This window comes from Geotrypetes seraphini, chromosome 11 (assembly GCF_902459505.1).
Source record: "Geotrypetes seraphini chromosome 11, aGeoSer1.1, whole genome shotgun sequence".
NCBI lineage: Eukaryota > Metazoa > Chordata > Amphibia > Gymnophiona > Dermophiidae > Geotrypetes > Geotrypetes seraphini.
Window position 1 is genome coordinate 50,532,396 of NC_047094.1, and position 17,773 is coordinate 50,550,168.

Consider the following 17,773-nt stretch of genomic DNA (forward strand, 5'->3'; position numbering starts at 1 on the left):
CATAATACTAATTCACCAACAGATGTGGACCCCGTTGTCTACTGGGAGGCGACTAAAGCGGTCATGCGAGGTCACATACTGGCCTACACGGCGTCCCTGAACAAAAAGCGGGACGGGGAACTCTTGGCTCTGTCACGGGACCTTGCCAGTCTTCACTCTCTTCATATCTCTCGTCTGGACGACGTATCCAAACAGGCCATGAGTGATGTCAAGCAAAGAATTAACCTCCTGTTAGATCAAAGGGCTAACCGTAATATCTACTGTTACAAATACAAACTTTACCACTGGGGGGATAAAACGGGGAGATTGCTAGCTAACTTGGTGCGCCCACACAAAACCCGTCATATCATTACTTCTATTAAAGATAAACGAGGCGTTACGCATGTTACTCACTCGGCCGTCACGGACCAATTCGTGCAATTCTACACTGACCTATACACCGCGCAGCCTTATGACAAAACTGCTAGTGATCGTTTCTTTCAGGGCCTCTGTCTACCTACTTTGACGGACAATCAATGCCATGCCCTTAATGGTCCTATTCTAGGAGAAGAACTGCAGACTGCTATTAAAAAGCTCAAGCTGGCCAAAACTCTGGGCCCAGATGGCTTCGGCCCCGAATTCTATAAGTTATTGGACCCTCCGGCACTAGCTTCTCTACAACAATACTTTATGGGACTCCGAGGTGTCACTCCTCCCGGAGACTCACATAACAGGGCACACGTTATTATTCTCCCTAAGCCCAGGCGCCCACTTGATGCTTTGGGGTCTTACAGCCCCATTTCTCTTCTTAATCAGGATGTAAAACTTTTGGCTAGCATATTAGCGTCGCGTCTCAATAAATTCTTACCCGCGCTCATCCATGAAGACCAAGTTGGTTTTGTGCCTGGCAGGCACGCATCCATGAATCTCCTGCGGGTCCTTGCAGTGTTACAACACCCTCGCGCCACCTCCGACAAGGCACTTATCACTAGCTTGGATGTAGAAAAAGCGTTCGATATGGTCTCTTGGCCCCATCTCTTTCGGACGCTTGGCAGATTCGGGATCAAGGGGGACTTCATCGACTGGTTGTCAGCTCTGTACCATCGCCCCACGTCCCAACTCCTGGTGAATGGTGGACTCTCTCACCCATTTCCTCTGGGACGGGGCACACGTCAGGGCTGCCCGCTATCGCCCCTCCTCTTCCTTCTCTCGCTTGAACCTCTGGCGGCTCGTATTCGCCAAGATGTAGAGTTGGAGGGTCTAAGGGTGGGCTCCAACGAATTTCGCATCAGTATGTTCGCGGCTGACATGCTCTTATATGTTAACAATGCTGACTGGACAATGCCCGCCCTGATGTCCCTCATTCGTGCGTACGGAGTCTTTTCTGGTTTAAAAATTAATTTTGAGAAAACGGAGGCTCTCTTGTTAGGGGGCTCACAGACGGAGCCCTGGTGTAGGAGTCTTGGTGTAGGTATTGCCCCGGGAAAGCTGAAGTATTTAGGTATTATGCTTTATAGAGATCCGCACAAGTTGTACGAGGCTAACATATCTGCTACTATTGGACGGATCAAAACTTTATGTCTTAAATGGCAATCGCTGCCTCTTTCGCTTTTGGGGCGTGTGGCCTTGGTTAAAATGGTGATGTTCCCAAAATTACTCTACCCACTACAAACTATACCTGCATGCATGACGAGCGCACCTATCAGTCAATCATTTGCTCCTTTGTGTGGAGGGAGAGGAGAGCACGTATTAACTCCACTAAACTGACTCAGAATCGTGACCGTGGGGGCCTGGGCTTGCCCTCCCTCCGTATATATAACGTAGCCGCGCTCCTTCGCTGGATTCATGAGCAACTAGTTTCATCGCGCCGCTATTCACCTGACTCCTTACTAGAGGACTGCTGCTTGCCCTGGTCCTTTTCTTCCTTCCTTCATGGAACGGGGAGAGGGGGTGCGCAGCCCCGCTCCACTATCTTACCTTTCCTCCTTCCATTTAGGCGGGCGTGGTGCTGGTGGAGAACTCTTCAGAATAGATCGCCTACTGTATCCCCATTTCTCTCTCTTCTCTGGAATCCTAACTTTGCATCCGGAGTGGGGAGCCTGGCGGGACTGGGGGATTGAACCGCCCGCACCACAACTGTGGGGGATGTCTTGGCCTTAGGTGGGGGGGAATTCCCTTCCTTTGCACAAATGTGGATGGCATGGCACCTACCCCCCGCACACATGTACACTTATTTGCAAATTCACCACTATTTTCACTCCTGGGCACGTGTGCATGGGGATAACTGGAGAAGTGGCCCTTTGGACTTGGTTTTTTTTGCCACCCCTACTGCCTCTAACAAGATTTCTACATGGTATAAGGCGGGGAGAGATCGTTTCGGAGAGGGTTGCCTACGTATTTTGGGGGGTGAGTGGTCCACAGAGCTTGGCATGCAGGTGTCTATAGACGACCTTACGCCCCTATTTCAAACCCTATACCTGCATGTGAAGGCCGCAGGCCTGCAGGAAACACAATACAAGATATTACATAGGTCCTACATCACTAGAGCTAGAGGCTATCACATGGGCTTGTGGGGTACTGACACATGCACTAAATGTACATCCCACAAGGGTGACTATGTTCATTCATTTTTCACTTGCCCCAAACTGCACTTTTGGAGTCAGGTACAGCTTCACTTGGAGGCTGTCTTGCAGCATGCCGTACCCTGGAATCCACCCGCCCTGTTACTGGGAGATATCACGGATTTCAACCAACAAGGACTGGAGCCTTCAGCCCACAAATACATCCTCCACGCGCTCCTTGTGGGCAAACAACTCATCTTGAAGTTTTGGGCTTCTGAAGAGGTTCCGACCTATTGCATGTGGACAGCGAGGATGCAACTCCAAGCACAGTTTGAATTGGACACTTATGCGTCCCGTCCCCAGCCCCATTGGAAACACTATTGCTCCCTTTGGAAGGAATCTCTAGCTCAGATTGCTTAGCCACTCAGTGGAGAGGGCCCCTGCATTTTATTGTATGTGTTCGTGCACGTCTCCCATGACTCTGTATATCAAGACTCTGTATTTCATAACCCTGTATTTTCATGTTTACATCCTGTATTCCTCTCTCGGGTAGGGTGAAGCAGGTGAAGCAGGTCACAAATTTGAATAATTGCATATTTCAGTCTTGCATAATTGAATACCATTCCATTCTTGCTCAGGCGACTCAAGTCAACAAGAACTCAATAAAGACGTATAAGTGTGTGTCTGATGGGCTGTTTGAGGTGTGTTTGGAGGTGTGTGTGATTTGACTGGGGTATGCATGATGTGCGACTGTGGTGGATCATTTGGGGATCCTTGTTGATGTTGCAGTTTCTCTAATTAGAAATTTTGAGCGAGGGATGCTGAACGGTTTACTGTTATCCCTTATAGCTAGCTGATTGATATTAGCCGGGGTGTTGGGCATCATTTTCATACTACATCACCTGTGTATTCTTATGTTCCTGTTTACACTTATGACCCGCTTATATTATGTTTGTCTGGGTGGGCGTATTGACCTGATGATCTGTGGCACAATTCCCCAGGTACATTGCAATGTTTTCTTATACTTCTGTATTGCCTTTACGCTGTATCATTGATATAAGTGGCTGTCCATGCGTTTCTTGTCTTAATAAACACGATATTAAAAAAAAAAAAAAAAAAGAGGAAATAGCCTTAACATATAGAGAGGATTTTACATCCATGGAATGTACCTGTAAAATAAAGTTGAGATACTGCTGATCTCCATACTGCAAGAGAGTTTGTTAAATCTTTATTAAATGATAAAAGTGTAGCCTTCTTTAACATAACTTAAGACCAAAGGCTATAACAATGTAAACAATTCAACATTTCTACTCACTTTTCCAAGAAACTAATTCCCTCCTTTCCTAAAACAGCAACATTTAACAAGCAGATTATATTTATTTCCATTTATATCCCATCCGCCCCAGATCTACTTGAATGGGTTGATCAGCATTTCCTATTCAATTACAAGATTCTGCAATTAAAACTACAGGCAGTAAAGCTTTAAATTAGTACAACAATTAATTCTCTGTGCTCACCTTTCACACAAAGCTTGGCATCTCCTGCTCCTTCATGTAAACGGATGTTGTCCTGTATTTAAAAAAAAAAAAGAAAGTTTGATTAGATTTTAAAAATAATATCCAAGTTAATCTATTTCACATACTCTTCAATAGGAAAAGTAAAATAGGGAGAGGAAGTGACGTCAGTGACTTGAATGGTAGTTTAAGTCTGTGTGCTAACAAAGCAAACAAAAGCGTTTCCAAGCATTGAGGTCCCAAAAGGAGTGCATGGAAACTGAAAAGTAATGGAATAATAGCTAGCAAGGTGAAACAGGCCAAGATGAATGAGATATGGTCAGCACAGTGAGGTCACTCCATGGTGCAACCTCATCTGGAGTACTTATCTCAAGAAAGATATAGCGGCACTAGAAAAGGTTCAAAGAAGAGCAACCAAGATGATAAAGGGGATGGAACTCCTCTCATATGAAGAAAGACTAAAAAGGTTAGGGCTCTTCAGCTTGGAAAAAAAGAGATGGCTGAGGGGAGATATGATTGAAATCTACAAAATCTTGAGTAGAGTAGAACAGGTACAAGTGGATTGATTTTTCACTCCGTCAAAAAATTACAAAGACTAGGGGACACTTGAAGTTAGAGAAATACTTTTAAAACCAATAGGAGGAAATATTTTTTCTCTCAGAAAATAGTTAAGCTCTGGAACGCATTGCCAGACTTTGTGGTAAGAGCAGATAGAGTAGCTGGTTTTAAGAACAGTTTGGATAATTTCCTGGAGGAAAAGTTCATAGTTGTTATTGAGAAAGACAAGGGGGGAGCCACTGCTTGCCCTGGATCAGTAGCATGGAGTGCTGCTACTCCTTGAATTTTGTCCAAGTACTAGGGACCTGGATTGGCCACCATGAGAATGGGCTATTGGGCTTGATGGACCATTGGTCTGACCCAGTAAGTCTATTCTTATGTAGGCCAAAACTGGCAATCCACTCATCAGTATTGAACAAAGCGTCAGAGAGAAGTTCTCAGAAGCAGAGTATGGAGTGAGTAAAATAGGCATCTGTGCTAAAAACACTTCTCAGATCAAGATGACTTGAAAGCAAATGTAGGACATTAATTTTTTTTAAAAAACCCATGACCATACGTGCATGGCAAAGTCAGAGAATAAGGCCAAGATAGAAGAGCATGAGGAAAATCACTATGAGGCTTAAAATTAAACTGGAAAAAAATGTAAAATTGACCTACAAGATAGATATAATTTGGGGGGGGGGGGGGGGGGGGGGAGACACATGAACAATCAGAATACCAAAGGAATGAGCCACTGATTATGTCTAATTAAGTTGTCCATGAAAGGTTTAAAGTATAGCTCAAGAGGTGATGCCAAGGCTGTCTGGGTATTAATACCCTGGAAAGACCATAGAGTGCTGGGAAAGCCATTAAGAGGTAAATCAGATATTGTGATGCAATGCAGCACTTTTGTGAACAAAAAACACTCTAGAGAGCCAAGTTGTCCTTAAGGGGATCATCAGCACAGATTCCAGCATCTCTCAGCACTCATGTTGAATATGGTTTAATCTCACCACTATCTTTTTGACATTCTAGAAAGATACAGGATATTCAACTTCTGACTCAGCTTGATAATTGAAGGCAAGCAGACGTATGAGGATTGTGCAATCATTGTGGTACTTTAGTTCCAAGGCACACCATTTGGAAGCTTAAGGCTTGCTCCATCTGTCTTCAGATTTCTCGTATTAAAGAGGAGTTCTGGAAACTTCTGTGTTGCGGGCAGGCTCTTCTGTCCCTCCCTAAATGCTGCTATTGCTTTGGTACTTCACCTAGCATACTGAATCCGGAAAGGAGGTAACAGAATGAACGATTAGGGTTACACCTTCGATAATCTTGTCGTTAGTCCCTGGAGAATTCAGTACGGCCCACCCTCTCTGTGTAAGCTCAGTTATTCTAAACCACCCGTTTTCTGCCTCGGTTATTCTCCTTATAGGCTTGAGGATCTTATAGGCTTGAGGATCTTCCAGCCAGTAGATGGATCCTGTGGGGGAGTTCGTTCTTCTTGGAGTATGCACATTGCCAAAGGCTGTTCATGTGGGTGCTCGTTGCACATAGCAGGTTAGATCTACATTGTTTCTCAATGTTTTTCTGTGTTGCCTTTGAGCCATGTTCTTGTGTTTTGCTTTGTTTTATATTCCATATACCCTACAATTCTATGCGGATTACAAGTTATTCAGGTAGTTAAGCATTTTTCCCTATCTGTCCCGGCAGGCTCAGAGCAGACCAGTACCCCCTTCCTCGTCATAGATTTGTTCAGGTATGTTGCTTGGCTTTGTGACTGAATTACAGGGAACTAACTCTCTCTCTAAAGGTGGGAGGAGCATAGGCTCAGAAAAAGTGTTATGATTTCTGTAACTCCCGGATTGCAGGAAGGAATTGAAAACCTAGCATACTGAATCTGGAAGGGACGTAACAGAATGGAAGTCCCTGGAGGATTCCATATGCTAGATTTTCAATCACAACCCACAGCCCAGGTACTGCAGAAATCCACAACTTATCTGAGCACATGCTCCACTCCCCTTAGCCTGAGAGCTGGTAAACAAATAAATTTAAGTCCCAAAGCGACGCAACATACCTGAACAAATCCATGACAAGGGGGTACAGGGGAGAATCCCCATCAACAGAAGTAAAGCACAGTTACTTACCGTAACAGGTGTTATCCAGGGACAGCAGGCAGATATTCTTGACTGATGGGTGACGGCACCGACGGAGCCCCGGTACGGACAATTTTAGAGTGATCTCACTCTAAGAACTTTAGAAAGTTCTAGCTCGGCCGCACCGCGCACGCGCGAGTGCCTTCCCGCCCGACAGAGGCGCACGGTCCCTCAGTTAGTATAAGCCAGCTAAGAAGCCAACCCGGGGAGGTGGGTGGGACGCAAGAATATCTGCCTGCTGTCCCTGGATAACACCTGTTACGGTAAGTAACTGTGCTTTATCCCAGGACAAGCAGGCAGCATATTCTTGACTGATGGGTGACCTCTAAGCTAACAAAAAAAGAGGGATGGAGGGAAGGTTGGCCATTAGGAAAACAAATTTTGTAAAACAGATTGGCCGAAGTGACCATCCCTTCTGGAGAATGCATCCAGACAATAATGAGATGTAAAAGTGTGAACTGAGGACCAAGTAGCAGCCTTGCAGATTTCCTCAATAGGAGTGGAACGGAGGAAAGCTACAGATGCTGCCATTGCTCTGACTTTATGGGCTGTGACAGAACCTTCCAGTGTCAGTCCGGTCTGAGCATAACAGAATGAAATGCACGCTGCTAGCCAATTAGACAACGTGCGTTTAGAAACGGGGCGTCCCAAATTATTCGGATCAAAGGACAGAAAAAGTTGGGGAACTGATCTGTGGGGTTTCGTACGCTCCAGATAGTAAGCAAGAGCCCTTTTACAATCCAAAGTATGCAGAGCTTGTTCCCCAGAATGAAAATGAGGTTTTGGAAAGAAAACAGGCAGAACAATGGATTGGTTGAGATGAAATTCAGAAACAACCTTGGGGAGAAACTTTGGATGTGTACGCAGAACCACCTTGTCATGGTGAAAAACCGTAAAAGGTGGATCTGCAACCAGTGCATGAAGCTCACTGACTCTCCTGGCAGAGGTAAGAGCAATAAGGAAAAGTACCTTCCAAGTGAGAAACTTGAAAGGAGAGGTAGCTAAAGGTTCAAATGGAGGCTTCATTAAAGCGGAAAGAACCACATTGAGATCCCAGATAACCGGAGGGGCTTTAAGAGGTGGTTTCACATTGAAAAGCCCACGCATGAACCTGGACACCAGGGGATGAGCTGAAAGAAGTTTTCCATGGACTGGCTCATGAAAAGCTGCAATGGCACTGAGGTGGACTCTGATGGAAGAGGACTTAAGGCCAGAGTCAGACAAAGAAAGTAAATAATCCAACAACGTCTCCACTGCCAGGGAAGTGGGATCAAGATGATGAAGAAGACACCAGGAAGAAAATCTCGTCCACTTTTGATGGTAACATTGCAGAGTGGCTGGTTTCCTGGAGGCATCCAGAATGGAACGAACGGGCTGAGACAAAAGAGTATCAGTCGAAGTCAGCCCGAGAGATACCAAGCTGTCAGGTGTAGAGACTGGAGGTTGGGATGTAGAAGGGTTTCCTGCTGTTGCGTAAGCAGAGATGGAAACAGAGGAAGAAGAAAAGGTTCCCTGGAACTGAGTTGAAGTAGAAGGGAGAACCAATGTTGCCTGGGCCACCTCGGAGCAATCAGAATCATGGTGGCTCGTTCCCTCTTGAGCTTGAACAAGGTTCTCAACATGAGAGGCAGAGGAGGGAAGGCGTACAGGAACAGATTCGACCAGTCGAGGAGAAAAGCATCTGCTGCTAGACGGTGCGGAGAGTAAAGTCTGGAGCAGAATAGGGGCAGCTGATGATTGTGAGGAGCTGCAAAGAGGTCTATCTGAGGAGTGCCCCATTGAGTGAAGATAGACTGCAGAGTTACAGGATCGAGTGTCCACTCGTGAGGTTGGAGAATTCTGCTGAGTTTGTCCGCTAAAGAATTCTGTGCCCCCTGAATGTATATAGCTTTCAGGAAGAGATGGTGATCTATGGCCCAAGTCCAGATCTTCTGGGCTTCCTGGCATAAAAGGCGAGAGCCTGTCCCACCCTGTTTGTTGATGTAGTACATCGCAACCTGATTGTCTGTGCACAACAGAAGGACCTGAGGAAAGAGAAGATGTTGGAAGGCCTTGAGGGCGTAAAACATCGCTCTGAGTTCCAGGAAATTGATTTGATGCTTCTTTTCCTGGGCTGTCCAAAGACCTTGAGTCTGGAACTCGTTCAAGTGAGCTCCCCATGCATACAGAGAGGCGTCGGTGGTGATGACTAGTTGATGAGGAGGCTGATGGAACAGAAGACCTCTGGATAGATTTGAGGATACCAACCACCATTGAAGAGACTGACGAAGAGATGATGTCACAGATATGTGTCGTGAGCAAGGATCCGACGCTTGGGACCACTGAGTAGCAAGGGTCCATTGAGGAGTGCGCAGGTGAAGACGTGCGTGAGGTGTGACATGAACTGTGGATGCCATGTGCCCCAAGAGTACCATCATTTGTCTGGCTGAGATGGAAGGTAGTGAAAGCACCTGCTGACATAGAAACTGAAGGGTCTGAAGACGATTGGATGGTAGGAAAGCTCTCATTAGGAGTGTATCCAGGATCGCTCCAATGAATTGAAGTCTCTGAGTGGGGATGATATGAGATTTGGGTAGATTGATCTCGAACCCCAGAAGTTGTAGAAACTGGATAGTTTGGTTGGTGGCCAGGAGAACTGCTTGAGCGGATGTGGCTTTGATCAACCAGTCGTCCAGGTAAGGAAATACATGAAGGTGGTGAGAGCGTAGAAATGCCGCTACCACAATGAGACATTTGGTGAATACCCTTGGAGATGAGGCTAGACCGAAGGGCAGTACCTTGTATTGGTAATGACAATGATTGATCATGAATCGGAGATATGGTCTTGAGGTTACATTGATCGGTATGTGAGTGTAAGCCTCTTTGAGATCGAGGGAGCATAGCCAGTCATTTTGATTTAGAAGGGGATAAAGGATGGCTAAAGAAAGCATCTTGAATTTTTCTTTTACCAGATGTTTGTTGAGATCGCGAAGATCTAGGATGGGTCTGAGATCTCCTGTTTTTTTGGGGACTAGAAAATAACGGGAGTAGAATCCCTGCCCCTTTTGATCTAGAGGAACTTCTTCTATAGCGTTCAGAAGGAGGAGGGATTGGACCTCCTGAATAAGGAGGGCAGATTGAGGACTGTTCAAAGCAGACTCTTTTGGCAGGCTTTGAGGTGGAAGAGTCTGAAAGTTGAGAGAGTAGCCGTGGCGGATGATGTTGAGGACCCATTGGTCCGACGTGATTACTTCCCACCGGCTGAGGAACAGAGAAAGTCGACCTCCTATAGGCTGAGGCAGGAGAGCAGGAATAGGGATACTGGCTATACTGTGGAGAATGAAGTCAAAAGGGCTGTGACTTCTGCTGAGGAGGTTGTTTCACAGATTGTTGCTGCTGCTGCTGTCTGGGAGGCTGACGTTGTTGTTGCCTCTGACGCCTGGGTTGCTGAGCAGTGGTAGGTAATGGACGAGCTGTGAAGCGGCGTTGATAGGCCGACTGCTGTCTATATGGTTTTGGCGGAGGAGGCTTCTTTTTATTTTTAAGCAGGGTATCCCAGCGCGTCTCATGAGCAGAGAGCTTTTGTGTGGTTGAGTCCATGGAATCCCCAAAGAGCTCATCCCCTAGGCACGGGGCGTTGGCTAACCGATCTTGATGGTTAACATCAAGCTCGGATACCCGAAGCCAGGCCAAACGGCGCATAGCCACCGACATTGCTGTCGCTCTGGATGTAAGTTCAAAGGTGTCATATATGGATCTAACCATAAACTTACGTAATTGGAAAAGAGACGACAAGCAGGTGTGAAAAGAGTGATGCTTTCGTGAAGGAAGATATTTTTCGAAAGAAGCCATGGTGGTAAGGAGATGCTTTAAATAAAAAGAAAAATGAAAAGCATAATTACTAGCCCTATTTGCTAACATAGCATTTTGGTAGAGCCTCTTACCAAATTTATCCATGGCCCCAGGAGGGACAGATGCATATACACTGGCTCCTGAAGTCTTTTTAAGGGTGGATTCGACAAATAATGATTCGTGTGGAAGTTGAGGTTTGTCGAACCCAGGAATGGGAATTACTTTATAGAGAGAATCCAGTTTACGTGGGGCCCCTGGGACAGTTAAAGGAGTCTCTAAATTCTTATAGAAAGTTTCCCTCAAGATGTCATGAAGGGGAAGTTTCAAAAATTCCTTTGGAGGCTGATCAAAATCAAGGGCATCCAAAAAAGCTTTAGACTTTTTGGATTCAGCCTCCAAAGGAATGGACAAGGATTCACACATCTCTTTCAAAAAACAGGAGAAAGAGGAAGTGACCTGTTTGGAGGATGGGTCAGGGACAGCCGAATCCTCCTCCTCTGAGGAACATTCGCCTTCAGAAAGAAAGGGTTCCTCTGAGTCTCCCCACAGATCAGGGTCCCTGACATGGGAAGAATGGTCCCGAGACTCAGGTGTCGACGTTTGTATGTGTCGGGTTTTGCGCACCGACTTACCCGACCTCATCGATACCGAGTCAGGAGATGTTATCGGTCGCACCGGTGCCGAAGTCTGTACCGATTGATGGTGAGCTCTCGGCTCCGGTGCAAGGACTGGCATCGATACCGATGGGGTTACGTGAAGCGGTACCGAAACAGTGGAAGCGGGTAACACGGGTTCCACAATCGGTATCGATACGGGTTGTTCCACAACCGGTACAGATAGCTCGGTGCGGGCCGGCACCGGAAGGTTCGGTGTCATGATAGCAGGAAGGAGCCGTTCTAATTGCTCCTTAAGCTGCACCTGAAGGATGGCCGTAATGCGGTCATCGAGGGATGGCACCGGTACTGCTTTTTTCTTCTGCGGCACCTGTGGTGCCGCTCGACGCCCCGGAGATGAGGAGCCCGATGTCGAGGGACTCACCTCTATAGGGGCGGAGCGCTTCCGCTGGCGTCTTACAGGCGGCAGGATTGGACTCACTGCACTCGAGGCCGGAAGACGTTCCAGCGGGGAAGGCTTCTTAGCCGGCTTACCTGACTGTTGAGACGCCGGTGTGGAATCACGCGGCGTCGAAGACGAGGGTGCCGACTGAATCGGTGCCGAAGCCGGAGTCGAAGGAACGGGGTCGGACATCTCGGCACCGAACAGTAATCGCTGCTGTATTTGGCGATTTTTTAATGTCCGTTTTTTTAGAGTAGCACAGCGGGTGCAAGTAGAGGCCTGATGCTCAGGACCCAAACACTGTAAACACCAGTTGTGTGGGTCCGTGAGAGATATAGGCCTAGCACACCGCTGGCACTTTTTAAAACCCGGTTGAGGGGGCATGAAAGGAAAAACGGCTTCCGCCAAATCGAAGGCCGAGGCTTCGATGGTGGCAGAAGGCCCCGCCGGGGAAAAATCAAATTAAGAAAAGAAAAAAAATATATATATTTTTTTTTTTTTTTTTACAAAAAAGAAAAAAAGAAACGAAATAAGGCCAATTAGCCAAAAAGTTTACGCGAGCGGGAAGGCAATAGAAAAAAAGTTTCAACAGCCGTTGAAAAAAAAACGCGTCTTCTTAGCTCCGCGGAAACTAAGAAACTGAGGGACCGCGCGCCTCTGTCGGGCGGGAAGGCACTCGCGCGTGCGCGGTGCGGCCGAGCTAGAACTTTCTAAAGTTCTTAGAGTGAGATCACTCTAAAATTGTCCGTACCGGGGCTCCGTCGGTGCTGTCACCCATCAGTCAAGAATATGCTGCCTGCTTGTCCTGGGATAATTCATGAACTGGTTTGTTCTGCAAAATATTAACAAATGATAACAAGCACAAAGGCAACTCAGAAAAACATTAAAGAACAATGTAGCAAGCACCCCAAAAGACCTTCAGTAATGTGCATACTCACAGAAACTCCCCACAGGATCTGGCAACTGGCTGGAAAATTTTCAAGCCTGTAATGAGAGTAACCGAGGCAGAAAGGAGAAGGCTACTGTTGCACATAGCAGGTTAGATCTATATTGTTCCTCAGTGTTTCTGTGTTGCCTTTGAGCCAGTTTATTGCTTAATTTCATGTTTTGTTTTATTTCATATTCCGTATACCCTACAATTCTATGCGGATTACAAATTATTCAGGTAGTCAAGCATTTTTCCCCAGAGAGGGCGGGTCGTATGGAATCCTCCAGGGACAAAACAGAAAGAAGATTATCGAAGGTATAAACCCAATCTTCCACTCTGTTACGTTCCTTTCGGATTCCATACATTAGCTGATGTACCAAAGCCATGTTAGCTAGGGAGGGACAGGAGAGCCTGCCTTCAAACCAGAGGTCTCAAAAAACAGCATCAGAACTCACCACCACAACCACTCATTATAACTGGGTAAAAGTATGAAGAGAGGACCAAGTAGCTGCCCTGCAAAGTTCATCAAGATGAATTGCGCGAGATTCTGCCCGTGATGCAGCCACACTTCTCCTCAAGAGTGCTTTAAGTAAAATCGGCAGCTGCATGCCGCAGGCAATGTAAGTCACAGAAATGGTCACTGGCCAGCAGACTCCCAGGGGAAGGGACCCCTAATCTATAAATAGTGGCATACAGCAACCTGGCTCCACAGATCCAAATGGGAAGTATCTCACTTAAGCCAAAGAGACAAATTCCTGTTTGTATAAAATTAATCAATAAATTAGAGGTCATATCCAGGAGTGCTGCGCTTTGGTTAGATGGAATGCTGAAACCACTTTAAGAAGGAACAGTGCGTATTGTCATTCTGACATAGAAAAGCAGAGGATTGGATCCCTACATGGCAGTGCTTAAAGCTCAAACCCAGCAGGCTAAAACAATAGCAACCAAAAAAAATGGATTTAAGCGTAAAATTCTTCAAAGATGTCTTCTTCTATGGCTCAAAGGGAGCTTTCTGCATAGCTATGATCACCAAGTTAAGCTTCCACTCAGAACAAATTCAAAATGAGTTAAATTCAGGTATATGGGGTGTTTCCCTGTCCCCAAACTAAGGGTGCAATTTTGCAACTTGGTTCCTCATTTTTTTTTTTTCTAAACTAGGCGGTGTCAGAGGCGTCCGGATATTTTTTCTATTTCATTTTCTTTGAAGACCCTCCCACCCCTTCCTCAGGCCCAGCAGAGACGATCTGTTTACCTGTCACTCATCCCCGCTATCAAATTTAAGACCCCACTGTGGCCCACGAGTCAAAAAGTTTGCCCTCCCCTGATCTAGAGTTTGGCAAATATATTAATTCTGACAGTGGAGATTCCCTTCCTTCCAGGGTATGTACACTGAAACCCCAGCTATCCTGAACAGAAGCAAGGATGGAAACGCCAATCCTCCACATGGTGCCACCACTGAACCAACTTCATAACAAAAATAATTTGTATGTATAAACAAACAGAAAATTAAGCACACTTTCCATTTCCATAGCTGAAGTGTTGCCAATATACCTTGGGTTTATTTGGATGTGGTCGAACTGTGGATGTATCACATACTGCATTTCCAAAAATATCACTAGTTTTTCCACCAGGAGGATTAGTGCGTTGGCGAACATTGATAGGATCAGGTTCTTGAAAGATACCACTTTCTTTTCCTCCTGAAACAAACAGCAATGCTATTTGAAAGCAGTTTAAACAGGTGATTTCCTTAACTGCTAAGAATACACTATACAATAATTAGACACCATTTAATTCTTAGCAGTAATTTTAGCCTTTGCTGGCAAAGCAACTTCAAAAAGAAGCCAACATTAAATTTGTTCATATAGTGTATGGAGAATGAGCTCATGTTTTATGAAACTATACCTACTATGCAACTGGAGAAAGATGCACAAGACTTGTGTCCTTCCTCCAGCAACTGAACAAAGCAGGAATACATACAATATCCTAAGTCATAAAACTGCTCTTTATAACAAATTGCATTAGCCCATCTACTTTTACACTGCTGGAAGGGGGACCACATATACATTCCAGAATAAGAAACTAGCAAGGGGGAAAAAGTTTAGGAAATCCCAATTACATCATTTCAATTCAGATTCTCACTACAGGTACACTTCTCCCTCCGTATTTGCGAATTCCGTATCCACGGATTCGCTTATTCGCAGTTTTCAACAAAAAAATTCTTAATTTTTCTGGCTATTTTAAGCCCTGTAAGCCCCTCCTTAAGCCTTATCTGGTGGTCTAGCAGGTTTTCAGGGCAGGAGCGATCTTCCCACGCTCCTGCTCCATGCAGATCGCTCACAGGAAATTGCTAAAGAGGCTATGGGAGCTCAAAGCAGCCATTTTCTGTGAGTGATCTGCACAGGGCAGGAGCGTGGGAAGATCGCTCCTGCCTCAAAACCCGCTAGACCACCAGGTAAGGCTTAACCGGGGGGGGGGGGGGTGTCACAGGGCTAAAAATAGCCAGGGGAAGGGGGGGGGGGGGATAAGGGCAGAATCGGCCTGAATATTATTTGCGTTTTTTCATATTCACGGGCCGGCTCTGCTCCTAACCCCCACGAATACAGATGGGGAAAGTGTACCTGTTAAGTGCCCAACTCTGTTCAAAAAGATCTATCTACATACCCATTTGGAAAACACTGGGTAAGACGGAAATTCAGTAAAAGCTCTAATGCTGCAGGAATAAAAGCTTTTTGACTAACTTCATAGTTTTACAAGAATTCACACATCTATTTTAGGCTAATTAAAGGTTCTGCCCACAGCAACAAACAAGCTATTTCTATATACTTATGTGGATTAACATACCAATCATTTTAATGCATGCATCAGACAAGTATCACGAAAGCATCTCAAGTTGTTTGTCAGTGGCTTGCTAAAGTAAAACAACATGTGGTCTTACTATTCTAATTAAGCAATTTCTTCTTTCAGATTCCACCATGCTGCAGTTATACTCAATCCCCATGAAATTCAAATGATTTAACCAGTTGCTGATTGTTAAATCACAGTTATCTCCGCTGAAAACTCACAGTTAACATGTAACTGTAAACCAGCTACCTTGAGGCAATCTGGGAGAGGGTCAAAGCTATGCCCCGAAGTTCAGTGTTGACTGGTCATGGTTAGTACATAGATAAGACCCATAAATAGTTGTCCTAAATGCCCTAGCTAAAAAGATTAGGTTCTTACCTTGCTAATATCTTTTCGGAAGATAAGAGTGTCATTCTGGACAAGCAGGTAATTTCCCCATCGCTGTGAGCTCTGCAGAAGGAATCCACTCTGGATTTTTTCTATGACCCTCTTACTTCACTGGGAGCTCTACTGCCACCTACAGTTAAGTTTCCAAGCATGCAAGAGCTCCTTCGAGAGTAGGTGAAGTAAGGAAATGGGAATACTTCCCAAACAAACAGCAGTTCTGCTCTAACAAATTAACGTATAAACATGTAACTATTAACCAAAACCAACAGAATTATTCAAGCAGCTCAGGTAGCACCCCTGTAGACACTAGAAATATAGTATACACAATTCTTCATGGCTCAAAGGGCTGACTGACATCCAAGAACATTTGGAAAAGAACAATCAAGGACAGGACTCAGGAAGGACATGGCAGTTGTCCAGAATGACGCACCTATCTACTGGAAAAGATATTAGCAAGGTAAGAACCTAATCTTTTTCCAGTGTAATAGGTGTGTCATTCTGGACAAGCGGGATGTACCAAAGCAGTCCCAGAAATCTAGGGTGGGCTGACTGTGCCAACCATAAAACTGAAGACCCAAAGGCAGAGTCCTCCTTTGCCACAACATCCACCCTGTAAAACTTGGCAAAAATATATATAGCATGGACTAGAGAATGACACAGGGACAAATTTTTCCCCATCCCAAGTTCTTTTCCTGTCCCATTCCTGCAAGCTCTGTACTCATCTGCACAAGCCTCAAACACTTTAAAATCATAAGTGTTCGAGGTTTTTGTGTGGTTAAGGCTGAGCTTACAGGAATGGAGCAGGGGCATGGATAGGGATGGGGACAAATTTGTTCCCGTGTCATTCTCTAGTGTGGATCAAATTGCCAGCCTACAAATCTCCTTGGGTGAGAAAACCCTAGCTTCAGCCCAAGATGAAACCACACTTCTGGTGAAATGCACCTTAACGGAAACAGGAGAATGCTACCCACAGATAATGTAGGCTGAAGAAAAGGCCTTATGGATTCATCTGGAAGTCGTGGCTTTGGAAGCTGGCGTGTCTTGCATAGCTGAATGAGTCAGCACAAACAGATGATCAGAGTCTAAATTCATTGGTGACCTCAAGATATTGAAGAACTACTCTTCTCCCATCCAACTTTTTCAAAATACAGTCCTGTTTCTAAGAACCTGTGGACTTGAATACAAGCAAGAAGACTTCTTGATTAACATGAAATGCCAAAACTACCTTTGGCTGAAAAGAAGGAATGATGCATAGCAGCTCTTTAAGGAAAGGCTCTCTACTGGAGGTCCAAGACTTGTCTTGCTGAGGAAAGACCACCTTAAGCATCAAATTCAGTAGTGACGCATCTTCCAGCGGCTCAAAACAGAGCTTTAGCAAGAACCACGTCAAGATCCCACAAAGGGAATGGAGGCTTAATGAGTGGTCTGATGTAGAGAGAACCCTTCAGAAATCTGGCTTATTTCTGGATATGATGCCAGTGTAGGTCTGTTGTCCCAAGACCTGAAACAGGAAAAACCTGCGACTTGAACCTGATGGGAAGTCACAGTGAGTCCATTGTCCCTGCGAGAGAGTCCACAAACCAATCTGTTAGAGGTTTGGCAAATTACAGCTTATAGCCAGTCTGGATGATTTCCAGAACTCAACGGCCAGATGAAATCTGAACCCAGGCCAGGAGAAACGCTGAGAGAGTCAGACCCCAGTTTTGAGTAGAACAACCTCCAACTTGGTGTCATTGCAATTTCTTGGGAGAAGGTGCAGTACGAGGTGCTGAGGTCTGGTTTTGTCTGGATCCTGAAAACCGCTGGGATGTGGAACTGGAATACTGCCGTGACCTCCTTTAGAGACTCTGGGTCTGCTGTCCAGCAGAGTCTTGGGATGACATTCCACCACACAATTCATGAGATTGTCCATCCCCTTAAACGTGAGTCTACTGAGAGTAGCTTTAGAGGTGGAATCTCCAGTCCATTGTCTGATCCAGAACATTC

General features: G+C 45.5%; 1 protein-coding gene across 3 annotated transcripts in view; it reads right to left on the reverse strand.

Moving 5' to 3' along the window:
* Nucleotides 1-17,773, reverse strand: part of JPT2 (Jupiter microtubule associated homolog 2) — a 55,986-nt gene that overhangs the window by 10,631 nt on the left and 27,582 nt on the right. For all 3 annotated transcript variants that reach the window (XM_033963160.1, XM_033963158.1, XM_033963159.1), the window contains exons 3-4: nt 14,111-14,256; nt 4,058-4,109 (exon numbers count right to left, since the gene is read on the reverse strand). In XM_033963160.1, coding sequence (XP_033819051.1) covers nt 4,058-4,109; nt 14,111-14,256 — 198 coding nt within the window. The remainder of the gene's footprint in view (nt 1-4,057; nt 4,110-14,110; nt 14,257-17,773) is intronic.